General features: G+C 44.6%; 1 protein-coding gene across 1 annotated transcript; it reads right to left on the bottom strand.

The window, feature by feature from the left end:
* Positions 1-3985: 3985 nt before the first annotated feature.
* Positions 3986-13367, bottom strand: LOC100764079 (intelectin-1a). The gene is made up of 9 exons (XM_027418978.2): positions 13239-13367; positions 12922-13071; positions 12544-12607; positions 10993-11091; positions 9572-9819; positions 9085-9243; positions 8576-8696; positions 7590-7693; positions 3986-4262 (listed from the first exon to the last, which is right to left on the bottom strand). Exons 3-9 carry the CDS (start codon positions 12605-12607, stop codon positions 4110-4112), a joined length of 948 nt encoding a protein of 315 aa, XP_027274779.1. The 5' UTR covers positions 12922-13071; positions 13239-13367; the 3' UTR covers positions 3986-4109.
* Between the last annotated feature and the right edge of the window lie 726 nt (positions 13368-14093).

Below are 14093 nucleotides of genomic sequence, written 5' to 3' on the forward strand. Positions count from 1 at the left end.
GATTGGCCAATATCCAGGCAGAAAGGATAGGCGGGGCTAGGAGATGAGGAGAATGCTGGGTAGAGGCAGAAAAGAGCCACCAGGCAGAGACGCCATGTAGCTGAGGAAGGAGTAACAGGTCTGGATCTTTCTCTAAGATAAGATCATGTGGAAATACTTAGATTAGTAGAAATGGGCTAATAGTTAAGAGAGATATCCGGTAAGAAGCCTGAGCCATCGGCCAAACAGTTTCTAATTGATAGAAGCCTCTGTGTGTTCATTTGGGGCTAACCGACTGTGGGACCAGGTGGAAAGAAATTTCAGCTATAATTGAGAACTCAAGAAACTACATATAAACAAACTAAATAGTCCAATTGAAGTGGGTACAGATCTAAACAGAGAATTTGCAACAGAACAATCTCAAATAGCTGAGAAGCACTTTAAGAAATGTTAAGCATCCTTGGCTATCAGAGAAATGCAAACCAAGATGAGATTCCATCTTACACCTTTCAGAATGGCTAAGATCAAAAACACAAGTGACAGCTCATGATGGCAAGAATGTGGAGCAAGAGGAACACTCTTCCATTGCTAGTGGGAGTGTAAATTTGTACAGCCACTTTGGAAATCAATTATGGTGGCTTCTCAGACTATTGGGAATCCATCTACCTCAAGACCTATAATACTCCTGGGCATGTAGCCAAAGGATGCTCCATCACACCACAAGGACACTTGCTCAACTGTGTTCATGGCAACTTTATTCACAATAGCAACAAACAAGATCAACCTAGGTGTCACTCAACCAAAGAATGGATAAACAAAATGTGGTAAATTTATACAAAGGAGTATTAGACGGCTATTTAAAAAAAAATCATGAGATTTTTCAGGCAAATGGATAGAAATAGAAAAAAATCATGATGAATGAGGTAACCTAGGCCAAGAAAGACAAACATGGTATGCACTCACAGGTGAATATTAGCTGTAAAGTAAAGGATAATCATGCTACAATCCATAGACTCAGACAGGCAGAGTAACAAGAAGGGTTCAAAGGGACACATGGGCCGGGCATTGATGGTGCAGCCTTTAATCCCAGCACTTGGGAGGCGGAGGCAGGTGGATCTCTGTGAGTTGGAGGCCAGCCTGGTCTACAGAGTGAGTTCCAGGACAGGCTTCAAAGCAATACAGAGAAACCCTGTCTAGAAAAACCCAAAAAAAGGGGGGGAGGAAACATGGATCACTCTGAGAATAGGAAATAGAATAGATTTTGTATAGCCAGATGTGGGGACCCACACCTGTAATCCCAGCATTTGGGTGAATTTCTGTGAGTTTGAGGCCAGCCTGGTCTATAAGGAGGTTTCCAAGACAACTAGGACTATTCCATAGAGAAACCCTGTCTCAGGAAAACAAAAAGAATTGATTTCAAGGGTGGGAACAGAAGGGATTGAAGGGACCAGCTCCCCATTTTGGCAGCCATGACAGTAACACGTGCTCACTATGACCTTGTCTTAGTCACTAGAGGTTAGGTACCTGTCTCATAACAAGGAACCAATCAGAAGTTAGCTGGTGGCGCTATGCTTTACAACCCTGGGTATACTTTACAGACAAGCACACAGCAATGATGCACAAAGAATAGCAACCACCCTGGGAGGGCCTATGGGCCATAACAACCAGTTGACCAATCAACACAGGGCAAGCCCTCCAAGCCTGGAGGCACACCAATCGTGAGCCTGTGCATACCCCTAGACACTCCCCTTACGCTGCCCTACAAGATCTCTCCGCAGCCAGTTCAAACTGTCTTTTGTAGCCATCCGCCATGGCGGGTGGACAAAAGACCTGAGCTAACATGGCATTAGCTCGTTAAATTACAATAAAGCCTCATGCAGTTTGCAGCAAGCTCTCGAATCTGCCTGGTGATTGAGGTGACCAGGGTCGTGGCCTGGGACCCCGATACCTGAGTTTTCCGGGGGTCTAACAGGATCAGGTTGGAGGGTGAAGGGCGAATACTTGGAGAAATGCCTGGAATTGGGGCCATTTCAGGTGAGGTAGAAACCTAGTGCAGTGAAAACTCCCTGGAATCTACAATGGTGACTGTGGTGGTTTGAAAGAATAGTGCCCCCAAAGGGAGTAGCACTATTAGGTGTGGCTTTGTTGCAGAAAGTGTGTCACTGTGGGGGGAGGTTTGGGGGTTTCTTTCCCAAACTTCTTTCATAGTGACAGTCAGTCCACTTCCTGTTGCCTGCAAGATGTATGACTCTCATCAACTTCTCCAGCACCATGTCCACCTGAACGCTGCCATGCTCTGCACCATGATGATGATGGACTAACCCTCTAAAAATTTAAGCAGCTACCCAATTAAATCTTTTCCTTTATAAGAGTTTCCATGGTCGTCATTGTGGAATATTCAATCACACTGTAAACCCTGAGTTTGTGTTAATTAAATATAACCAACCTTGGGTCAGGAAGCTGAATTAGCAGCTAGTTGACAGAAAGTAATCATAGAGAGTCTAGGGTGTCTGAAGGATGATAGAGAGATGCACAGAAAGTAGGAGCGGGGACTTAATATAGGGTGGATCCTTTTATTGTGGCGTAGCAGGAGGACTCACTCTTTGGAGATGCTGGCAAAGACAGATCAACTAGTTGCTACTCAACCTCTCTGAGCAAGCAGGTTTTCACCCCAGTCTTTGACTCCCAGGTCTTATTAATAAATGGAATATATAGATTTAATTAAAAGCTATGTTTGGCAGCATCGATATAGCCAGTGCCTGTGGAAACAGAATTCCTACTAGGCAGTGGCTAGAGCAGCTGGGCCACTGGCAGAGAAGCAGGCCAGTAACTGCAGAAATGCATTTTCTGGCTAAAAGTAGATTGAAGTTCAGCCTCTTTGCTGCCTGAAAAACAACAGGGCATGGTGTCTCTTCACATCGATTGAAACCCTAAGACAGTGGCCCTAGTGAAGACACCTAGTAATAGGGAATAAGGATCCTGAACTCACCATTTTCTGTAACCTTTGACCTATAATTTGTCCTGCTTACAAGATGTGCTGGGGTAAAGGTGATACAGAACTTGTGAGAATAGCCAACCAATGACTAGTCCAACTTGTAATCCACGCCATGAGAGGGAACTCAAGCCTGATAGTGCCTGGAGGGTGAAGAACCAGAGGCCGGATAGCCCAGAGAGCTAGGATAGAACCAAACATGACTGGGGGTGAAAAGTCAATGAAATGATTCCTAATGATACCCTGCTATACTCATAGACTGGAGCTGACTATAATCATCATCAGAAAGTTTTCATCCAGCAAATGATGAGAGCAGATGCAGAAACACACAGCTAAACATTAGGTAGATCTTGGGGAACCCTGTGCTAGATGGGGAGGAAGGATCGTAGGAGCCAGAGGGGTCAAAGACACCACAAGACTCTCATCTACTTCTCCAGCACCATGTCCACCTGAACGCTGCCATGCTCTGCTAACCAGAGGCAACTAACCAGGACTCACAGGGACTCACAGAGACTGAACCAACAATCAGGGATCCTGTGTGGGTCTGAGCTAGGTCCTCTGCATGTATGCTATGGCTGTGTAGCTTTGTCTTATTATGGGGCTACTAGCAGTGGGAGTGGAGGGTGTCTTTGACTCTTTTGCCTACTCTTGGGACCCTTTTCCTCCTACTGGGTTGCTTTGTCCACACTTTATATGAGGGGATGTGCCTGCTCTCGTTGTAACTTGTTACGCCATGTTTGGTTGATAGCCATGGGAAGCCCACCCTTTTCTGAAGGGAAATGGAGGAGGAATGGATCTGAAGGAGAGGTGGGTAAGGGAGGGACTGGGAGGGCCTGGGAGGAGAGGAGAGGCTGCTGTCAGGATATAAAATATGAGAGAAGAATAAAATTTTTAAAAGGAGTATTGCTATATCAGGATTCGCAGTCCTGATATGTGAAGAACAACCAAGCAGAGGAGCAGAAACTCTTTGGAAATCTGCCATCCCTGAACAAAAAGGATTCATGAAGACACCAAGCCTGCAATGAACATGATTTATTTTCCTTTCCTGTGTCATTGGCATTCTAGTAACTCGGTAAGATTTTCTCCGTGCATGTGAGCCTACAGATTGGAGGAGTCTGGGTCCCACACCACAAAGTTCTCAACGGTAGAAGAGAAGCACAGCAGCTTCAGTTATCTCCCGGCTACTGCTGTACGCAACGTGAGTTCCGTATCCATTCCAATCAAATGCCGAGAAGTCACCACACTGCCGAGGGTTCCCTTCTGGAAAGAATCCCCCTCCACCGATGCAGTGCTGGAAAACGAGGAGGAGATGAAGTAGCAATGAGAGGTCAGCTGGTGATATGGTTTGGATATGTAGTGCCCTGCCCAAAGGTGCTATGTACTAAAAACCTGGTCCCCAGTGTAAGTAACATTCAGAGGCAGGACTTTGGGGAAGGCTTGAATATGAGGACCCTGCCATCATCAGTTAACTAATCACTAGTGGAGTCACCATTTTAAACTGACTATTGGGAGGTGGTGAAGCTGGGGGTGGGTGGGGTCTGGTTAGAGGAAACAGACCACTGGGAGAGGAAGTGTGGTGTGTGTTTGGGGGTGGGGTGTGCGCGCACCTGCATGACACAAATGTACGGATGTGAAAGCAGAAGTTAGGGGCAACCTCCAGAAATTGGTCCTTGCCTTCCCACCTTGTTTGAGACAGGTTCTCTTCACCACTGTGTTAGTCACGTTAGCTGACCTAAGAGCTTTGGGAGGGTCCCCTGCCTCTGTCTCCCATCCCTCTCTGGGGGACACTGGAATTACAGACACCCCCACCACTGTGTGCAGCTATTGTATGTGTTCTAGAGATATGAACTCAGGTCACCAGACTTGCACCTCAAGTACTTTTACCATCTTCTATGCCATCTTCCTAATCTTCTCAGCCACAAAGAAGCATGATTTTGAAGGTGACTTGCCCTGGCCTTTCACGCTGTATTTCAGCTTCCTGGCCACTATTCAGTAAGCCACACTACTCTGATATGCCCTTCCTGTAGAATGTTTCTATCTCACCATGGATCTGACAACAATGGAGCCAACTGACCACAGGCTAAAATCTCTGAAAGCACAAAACTAAGTAAGAGTTTCCCCCTTTTAACCTGTTTCTCTTGGGTATTAACCACAGAGGCAAAAGACTGACTAAAACAGTGGATGAGTCCAAAGACACCTTAATAAACATGTTCAGTGGATTCTCCGTCCCATGTCAGACTCTCCGTTGGCAGTATTGCCCTATTTAATCCATAAAACCCGTTTCCATTGGCTTTAATGGCATCACTGTCTCTTCCTAGCTTTCCTTCAACTTCTCTGAACCTTTGTACTCAGGTTCCCTGGTTAGATTTTTTCCTTCATGAATTCCTTAAGCGCTAATTCCCAAAGGGGGCACATTTTCCAGTCCCTTGAAGCTTGTGTCAGTTAACCAACTATTCACTGATGGCTCAAACTGTCTATCTCCAGTCCAGACGTTTCTTGAGCTAAAGTTCTTAAATTCATCTGCCACTCAAATCACTATTCAGGCATTTCAAGCTCCACTTGAAAAACAGGATTAATCTGGGTGTTGGTGGCTCACACCTTTAATCCCAGCACTCCAGAGACAGAGGCAGGCGGATCTCTGTGAGTTTGAGGCCAGCCTGGTCTCCAGAGCAAGTGCCAGGATAGGCTCCAAAGCTACACAGAGAAACCCTGTCTCAAAACAAACAAACAAACAAACAAACAAAAAAAGACTCAACTCAGAAACTGCCTTTCCTATAAACTGGGTGTGGTGTCACATGCCTGTGATCCTGGCACTAGAAAGTTAAAAGCAAGGTCATCCTGCCTACACAGTGAGTTTAGAACCAACCTAAGATATATGAGACCTGTCTCAAAAACAAAAATCCTTTCCTGCAGTCTGTACTCTGCCTTTCCCAGTGCACATGTAACCCCTAGTTATTTTTTGTTTGTTGGTTAGGTTTGGTTTGTGTTTTGCTTTCTGTTTTATGGCACTAGGAACAAAATCCTAGGGCCTTCTGCATGTTAGGCAAATGTTTTACCACTAAGCCATACCCAAGCTCCTTAGTTTATATTTCTACTATACTTCAAACATATCAGATAACAATTACACATTTGTGTGAATGTCTAAACCTATCAAGTGCTAGCAAGTACATGGCATTTCATGTCTTCTGTACCATTACAGTGTAGGTGCACAAAGCAAACTACGCTAAACAATACGCAAATAACACACTGGCACCTGTGCACACTACATTCCGAAGTCTTCAGACATCACTGAAAGGTCAATAGGAACCAGATTTTCAGAGAGACCTTCCCTTCCATCATCTCTATACTCATCACTCTCCATCACAATCAGGGGGCTTCCTTGTCAGCAAGTCTTCCTCATCCTATCAGGAGAATTGATGCTGTGATGACCAAGGAATGAAAAAGGAAACAGGGCCACCTGACAGGGACTGAGGACCCTTTTCTGAGACTGTTACTTTGAGGAGGTCTGGGTTCCAAGAGAATCTTATTCTTGGCAATTCCCACCTCATTCTGCCTTTTGCCACAAAGTAGAAAAATAGATAAATAAACAGAAGAGTCTAATGGTCCTAGGCTTAAGGAATATCAGGTAGCTGCAGTGGAACTGAGTGTACCTGACCTCACCGTCAGTCTACAAGCTGACCTCTAACCAGAGGAAGTACCTGTGATAGGGAGGAGAACAGCCTGGGTGAGGTCTACCAGATGTCCAAAACTCTTCTAGTAATCCTTCCACAAAATAAGCATCTGTACAAACCTTGAAAAGGATATAGTTCACTCTGAAAGCTAAACCCTCAGTACAGATTGACAATACCTTGTGACTCTCTAGCAATCTCAGCCCCCAAAGGTTTCCACATGACTTCCTGAGTATGTGTCACCCTGACTCCAAGTAACTGAGTGTTTATATCCTAAAAGCTAAATAAACAGCAACAGTGCATTAGAAGTTGTAACATTGAATTTGGTCTTCAATGAGACATGATATTTGTATCTAGACAGGAGTTCTGATCCCTGAGACCAAGTCAAGTCCAATGAAAGGTCACACTCCTAAACACATGCTCATACTACCATGACAGTCTCCTATGCTCAACACACACTAAAAAACTCAGTCTTACTCACAGGCCCACTTGATCCCTAACAACACTCATTCATTTGGAGTTAGAGAAATGGCTCATCAGTTCAGAACACTTGCTGCTTTTGCAGAAGGATCCAAGTTTGGTTCCCAAGCACCCACGTAAGGAATGTCACAACCACATGTACTCCATTTCCAGGAAATCTAACACCCTCTTCTGGCTTCCAAGGGTACCTGTATCATACAAGATGCACATACCAAAAACAATCATAGAGGAATACACATAATTTAATTTTTTTTTTTTTTTGGTTTTTCGAGACAGGGTTTCTCTGTGGCTTTGGAGGCTGCCTGGAACTAGCTCTTGTAGACAAGGCTGGTCTCGAACTCACAGAGATCCACCTGCCTCCCAAATTCCCAAATGCTAGGATTAAAGGTATATACCACTACCACCCAATATATACATACATACATACATACATACATACATACATACATACATGATTTTTAAAGACTCACAATTTCAGTATTACATCCAGTGACCTTCATGCCAGCACACAAGGCATTGGCTGCTCTCTCATTATTGAACACTCTAAACTGAACAAATCCTGCAGTGAATTCCTCTGAAAAGAAAAAGTAGAAAACAGCATTCAAGGAAGATTCTAGAAATACTAGTCTTAGGTCAATGCAGAGATGGCCAGTACCAGGCACAGATTATAGTTCAACACATCAGAAATACTGGGGGTTGGTTGTCTGACACTACCATGACCAATGGCTGAAACATCCCAGCCACACATGGCACTAACAGGAGCCTTTTCCAAGTCTGAGAGTCCAAGAGTGGGTGGTCAAAAAGACCCCAGTCTTCTGAAGGCTTGTATGAAGAACTTTAGTAACCCAGGATGATCATACTGACAACTTCCGATGGACCACCACGCATTAGCAAGCGTATTGATTGACTCTGGTCCTATCACACTTTGCTTGTTCCCTTTCATTTTCAACTTTTAAATACCAAGCATAAATGACAAGAGCTTTAAATTACACAGCACATGTTCAACCTCTATGAAGGATATTGCCTCCTTTGGATTTATATTAAGTCACCCCTCACAACAGAAATAAACCTCCATTTTTTTCTGTTGTTCTACTCCCTTTTGCTCTGTTGTTCCGCCCCTTGCACATAGACCTGGCCTGTTCCTGAGAAACCACTGGATGATATCACGGTTGCTAGAATTGATTATATAGCCAAGTTTTCCCAGTGCAAATGCCAACTCTCATACTGATGCCTTGTACTCTCAGGCAAGTTCCTGGACCTTCAGAGCCCCAGTCTCCTAAGCTGTAAAATGGATCAGTAATAGTTGAGAGCTCAAGTGTTATCATGTACATGAAATGAAACAAAGCACAAACATTCAGAGAAGAGAATCAGGCTTGGCGGATGGTGAATGACTGTTACTTATAACTGAATTTATCACGTGTCCTGCAGAGGGAACACAGGAGTATTAAAGACTCACTCTGGCCATAAGGGGAGTAATAAGAGGCTGTCTTCTGAGCATCACCAAAGTCATAGACCACAGGTAATGCTGGGCCATTGTCAGTCCAACACTTCCCTCCTCCATATTTCACTGGGTATCTCTACAAGGAACAAAAGAAGTCACTGGGTAAGTATGGCAGCATTGACAATCCCAGGAACACTGCCCTGCTCAGAAAGACACAGCATTTGTGCAGTAAGTGAGATGGTTGCCAAACCAGTCAGATAAGAAAGGATCATTTCATTTGTCTGTGTCTCTCTGACACATCCCTCCCTCCTTTCTCTCTCCCTCCCTTCCTCTTTCTCTCTTCTCTTCTCTCTCCCCTCCCTACTTCTCTCCTCTCGTCTCTTTTGCGCCTACCCCTAAGCTTTGACTATCTTGGCTCATTGCACTTAGAATTAGTGAAACAAGGAATACAACCCACCCAGTCTCCAACACCTGCCTCTCTCTCCACACCCATGAGAAGAGCCTCAGCCAGCAGTCTTGAGTACCTGGTACAGGCCAAACAGATTATGGCCCAGGTGCTGCAGGAAGCCACTGAAGGTGCGGTACCTCAGCAGGGAGCTGTTCCTCCAATTTTGCAGGGGGCTATTGTTGGGCACATGCCAGATCCCCAGGTTCTCAGCCTGGATGTCGTAGTAGCCAGGGTTCTGGAAAGCAACCAACACTGAGCCTGACAAGACCAGGAGATTTCACTAAGGAAAGACCCACATGCACAGTCCTCAGCACAGCTGATGTCTCTGGGCTCCAGGGGGACAGATGGCCAGCCATGCTCAGATGGCCCCATTCCCAGTGACAATGGCCCCACCACCACACCTACTTACCTAAAAGACTACTTGGGAGGGATGTTGAGATTCAAGATAAGTATTTTCCCTTCCTCATCCCTATGTTGAAGGGCAACCTTCCACCCTCTCCCTGGCACGCTTGATCTACACAAACATCCTCATGCTCTCCCAGGTGGCTACAGAGTGTACCAACCTTGTAGTCATCACTTGTGGCCCCCTCTGCAGACCCAAAGGTGTTGTAGTTGGCCCAGTTGCCATCCCCCTCTGGGCTGTCTGCTCTGTTGCCTTGCTGACTGGACCAGCGATCGCCCACTGTGCACTTCCCATACATGTTGTTCTCATGCACACTGGCCACCAGGGTCCAGCCACCACCTGCAGTGGTCATGTCACAGAAGGTCTGGTAGATGACACCATTCTCCGTGTGGAGGAAATAGAGACCATCTGTAGAGAGAACCAGTTCACAGTCTCCTGTGTGCAGGCTCATTGTCCATCTCTGCTCCAGCAGCAGAATGGCTCTAGGAACTACGAACATGGTGAATGCCTCATACCCTGAGTGTCCTATCACAGGTGTTCCTGGGGATGTGCCTGAGTTCAGAAAGCCAAGCGTCTATGACTGAGGCAGAACACAGAATTACCCAAAGTGACAGTGATGTTTTTGTTTTAAAGTTAAACACAGTATTATCAAAGGACTTAGCAGCTCCACTAGGCAGATACCCAAAGAACTGGGAACAGGGACTCAGATATGTACATTCGTGTTCATTACAGCTCTGGTCACAAGACCTGAAAGGCAGAAACAAGTGAAGTCTCTCTACAGAAAAAGGAATAAGCAATATCGTGCGCGGTCTACTATGCAGAATATATATATTGTACATTCCTGTATTCCAATAGATAAAAAAAGAATGAAGTAGACTGGAGAAATGGCTTTATTTTTAAGAGCAAGTACTGCTCTAGCAGAGAACTTTAGCTAGGTTACCAGCACTCACACTGGGCAGTGTACAAGTGCCTGTCACTCCATCTCCTGAGGACTAGATGGCCTCTTCTGGACTCTGCATATACCTGCACACACATGCACATATTCCCACACACAGATGTGTACATCATCATCATCGTCATAGTAATAATAATAACACTAAATCTTTTTGAGATAAACTTACCGTTCTACAACACATATGAGCCTTGAAGCATGCACATGAAATAAGGCAGGTTACTCATATGTGGTAACAAGAACTAACAGATTCATAGAAGTAGGAAACAGAGCAGCAGCTCACAGAGAATACAGGTATTTATTATTTTCTGGCTACAGAATTTCTACTTAAGGAATGAAAACTTTCTGGAGATGGACAATAGTGATCCCTGCCATTGTGAAAGTCGTTCTTGACTCTGAAAACCCTTAAAATTAGTTAAGTGGCAGGTTTTGTCCTCTCTACATTTTATTATATTTTCTATTTCAAAAAAGAAAAGCTGTTCCATGAGACAAAAAAGCTGATTTCCTAACTGGGTCATTTGTTGGTATTTTCAGACAGGGTCACCCTGGGCTGGCTTGGAGCTTTCAGTCCTTGCTTCGTTTTGAGGTGTTAGGATTACAGTGTGTTCTTTAAACGCTTCATCACTTACCTTGTGCCCCAGTCATCTCCTGTTTGATTTCCTTGCAGCTTCTGAACAGAGAGGAAGACACAGGATTGGCCCATCTGTTGGTATCCAGGTTCTCTTGAGCTAGAGAAGATGCAGAGTTTCACTCTCGTGGGACACCCAGCCTCCCCTTGTCATTCATCCTAATGACTTCCCAAAGCCTCCCTCTGAGAATCAACAAGATTTCCAACTAGGAAGAGAGAAGACAGGTTTGAAGCTGGAGAACTTAGCGTCCAAAGCCCTGAAAAAGGAGAATAACTTGAAGTCCAGTCGCAGGGAGAAGAAATGCAGGGACCCTAATGTGCCTGAAGCATGGGCAGCCAGGTTGGCAGTGCAGAGGCTTGACCAGGAGACCATGGAATAGAAAGCCCTGCGAACCAGCCTCAACCCCACAAGTCCTCTGAGAACCTAGAAGCATGGAAACCAGTGAGAGCTTTGGGGTCTGAGCTGCTCAGGTGTAAGTAGTAGATCCAAGTCCACGAGTCAAGTATTTTTGGATCGTATTTACTGTGTAGCCTCAGTTCCCTAGTGTCTCATATCAAGCTGACAAAGATATCACGTGGAGATTAAGTAAGATGGCATTTAGGGTCTTGCCCTTTTGCTTAAAGACACTAAAGCAGCAGTGAAGAGGAAGTGCTCATTTAAAAATAATGTTGAGTTTCTGTAGAGAGAAGAACTGAAGACAACCTTGTCTGGGCACAAATCAGACCATTCACTTGGCATTGAAACTCCAAGGCCAAGGTCCTAAGCATAGGGGTGACTAGGATGGACACAGTTCTTACAGAAGTTCCCCTAGAGCTACACACAGGCACAGAATCTTTACCAAGGCATACTCAACAATCTGACTGTCACTGGCCAATTCCTTCAAGAGGCAATCAGCATCCAGCCTACATTTCAATGGCATCATCTTTGGGGGATGAACTAGATTATGTTCATATGTCCAGAAATATATATCCACAATTGAAAAAAAAGGGTGGGGGCTTTATTAGAGTGAGAGGGATAATTAGGAAAGGTTGGAAAGAAAAAAGGAATTGAAAAATAATACAATTATATTTAATTTCAAAAAGTTATTTTTTTAAAAAGGCATGATCAGTCGAGCAGCAGTGATGCATGTCTTTAATCCCAGCACTCAAGAGGCAGAGACAGACAGACAGATCTCTATGTTTGAGGCCAGCCTGGTCTACAAATCGAGTTCCAGGACAGCCAGAGCTTCACAGAGAAACCCTGTTTTTGTTTTGAAAAACAAAAACAACAACAAAAGAAGCATGATCTCTAGCCCTCAGAGACTCAGGTCCTGGAAGCAACCTAGTCTAGTGCTGACTGCCTTTTCTTTTTTGAGACAAGGTTTCTCTGTATAGCTTAAAGCTACCAGGCTGGCCTCGAACTCACAAAGACTGGCCTGCCTCTGCCTGCCAAGTGCTGGGATTAAAGGGATGTGCCAGCACCAAGAAACTGTTAATTATCTTTAAAGCTCACATTGACCTAGGGAAGCTGGCTGGTCCTATATAAAGCTGGAAGTCCTATAGCAAGACTCACCTGCAGTGCAGCCTCTGGTGGCCACAATGAGAAACAGCAGGAAGCCCAGTTGAGTCATGGTCATCTAGAAAAAGGCAAGATGAAAGTCACTTCTATCCAGACCATCTTTCCCTTTATCCCAGTCTCACCTCCTACCTAGTCCTTCAGCTACTCAAAGGCCCCTCTCCCTTTACTTAGCTCAACACATTTTGGTCCTAACAGTGACAGGAGCCAAAATCCTTGACCCCCCTGCTCCCCAAACAGCAACCACCTTCCCCTGTCCCTGGCGGGAGCTAAGCCTCACTGTGATGACACAGGGCTTTCTCTGCTGAGGAGTCTGCCTGTATGTGGGAGGCTCTGGTCCTTTTATAGGGAAAGCCCAGTGGGACATAAACTTACCCCTGGCAGGATGCCCAATGTAGATACAGCCTCTGTGTATTGTAGGGTAATTCTGAGATTAGCAGGCTCTAAACGGCAAATATTAAGTGTGGTTTACTAGTAGCATTCTCAGATTCCAAAAAGTGATGTTGGGTTTTCAGTTTTTCTTTCCTGTAAATAATACCTTTCTTTAAAAAAAAAAAAAACAAAAACAAAAAACAAAAAACTAACATCTACCATAATCATCATTCAAAGGAAAGGGAAATTTTTGCCAGTGATGGCAGTGGTGGCCATTTTTTAGACAAGGTCCCATGTTACCCACTCTGGTTCAAACTCACATATAGCTGAAAATGTCCTTGGACTCCAGATCCTTCTGCCTCTACCTGCCAAGCGCTTGAATTTTAGGTACTAGCCATCAATCCTGGGTAGAAAAAAAAGGGGGGGTGTAAACAACAGCATTGTAAAAGAATAATTTCTGAATAAATATGGACATTTTGCTTGAATAAACTTATTAACTATTTTGTCCTTAATTTTCTCATATCTGCCACAAACTAGTAAATGTTACCATAAACTGCACTGGGGATTTACTCTATAGAAACCATCTCTGATGATACGTCAATGTAAACCCCGCCCCCAGCATTCTTCAGTTTACACACACACACACACACACACACACACACACACACACACACACACACACACACACCTGGGGCTATAATGGAATTATTTGACTTCTGCTCAGTGATACAGCACCCATAATCCCTGGCTTCATTTTATTACACTGCTAGCATTTCAAGTCCTTAGGAAAAGATTGAGTAAGTTTTGTGTCTAAGCCATGGTTTTCACCTTCCTAATGCTGTGTCCCTTTAATACAGTTCCTCATGCTGTGATGACCCCAACCATAACATTATTTTCATTGCTATTCCATAACTGTGATTTTGCCACTGTTGTGAATTGTAATGTAAATATCTGATATTTCTGATGGCCTTAGGCGACCCCAATCCTCCAGGAGTCATGCCCCACAGGTTGGGAACCATTGGTCCGAGCTAATATTTTCTGTATTTTAGGTTTAAAAGACTGGTTTACACAAAATAGTCAGGTATGTTGATAGAATAAAATAAAACAAGGGCATGTGGCTTTCTTGGTAGCATTCCAAGTCCTGGGGGTTGCATCCCCCGTGCTGCATAAACCAT

Source organism: Cricetulus griseus, chromosome 5, assembly GCF_003668045.3.
Source record: "Cricetulus griseus strain 17A/GY chromosome 5, alternate assembly CriGri-PICRH-1.0, whole genome shotgun sequence".
Taxonomy (NCBI): Eukaryota; Metazoa; Chordata; class Mammalia; order Rodentia; family Cricetidae; genus Cricetulus; species Cricetulus griseus.

Coding starts and splice junctions, on each gene's coding strand:
- LOC100764079 (XM_027418978.2), bottom strand. CDS start 12,607: ATGACCATGACTCAACTGGGCTTCCTGCTGTTTCTCATTGTGGCCACC. Junction 8,697..9,084: donor ATCTGTTTGGCCTGTACCAG/GTACTCAAGACT, acceptor TGTTCCTTGTAG/AGATACCCAGTGAAATATGG. Junction 7,694..8,575: donor TTACTCCCCTTATGGCCAGA/GTGAGTCTTTAA, acceptor TTTTCTTTTCAG/AGGAATTCACTGCAGGATTT.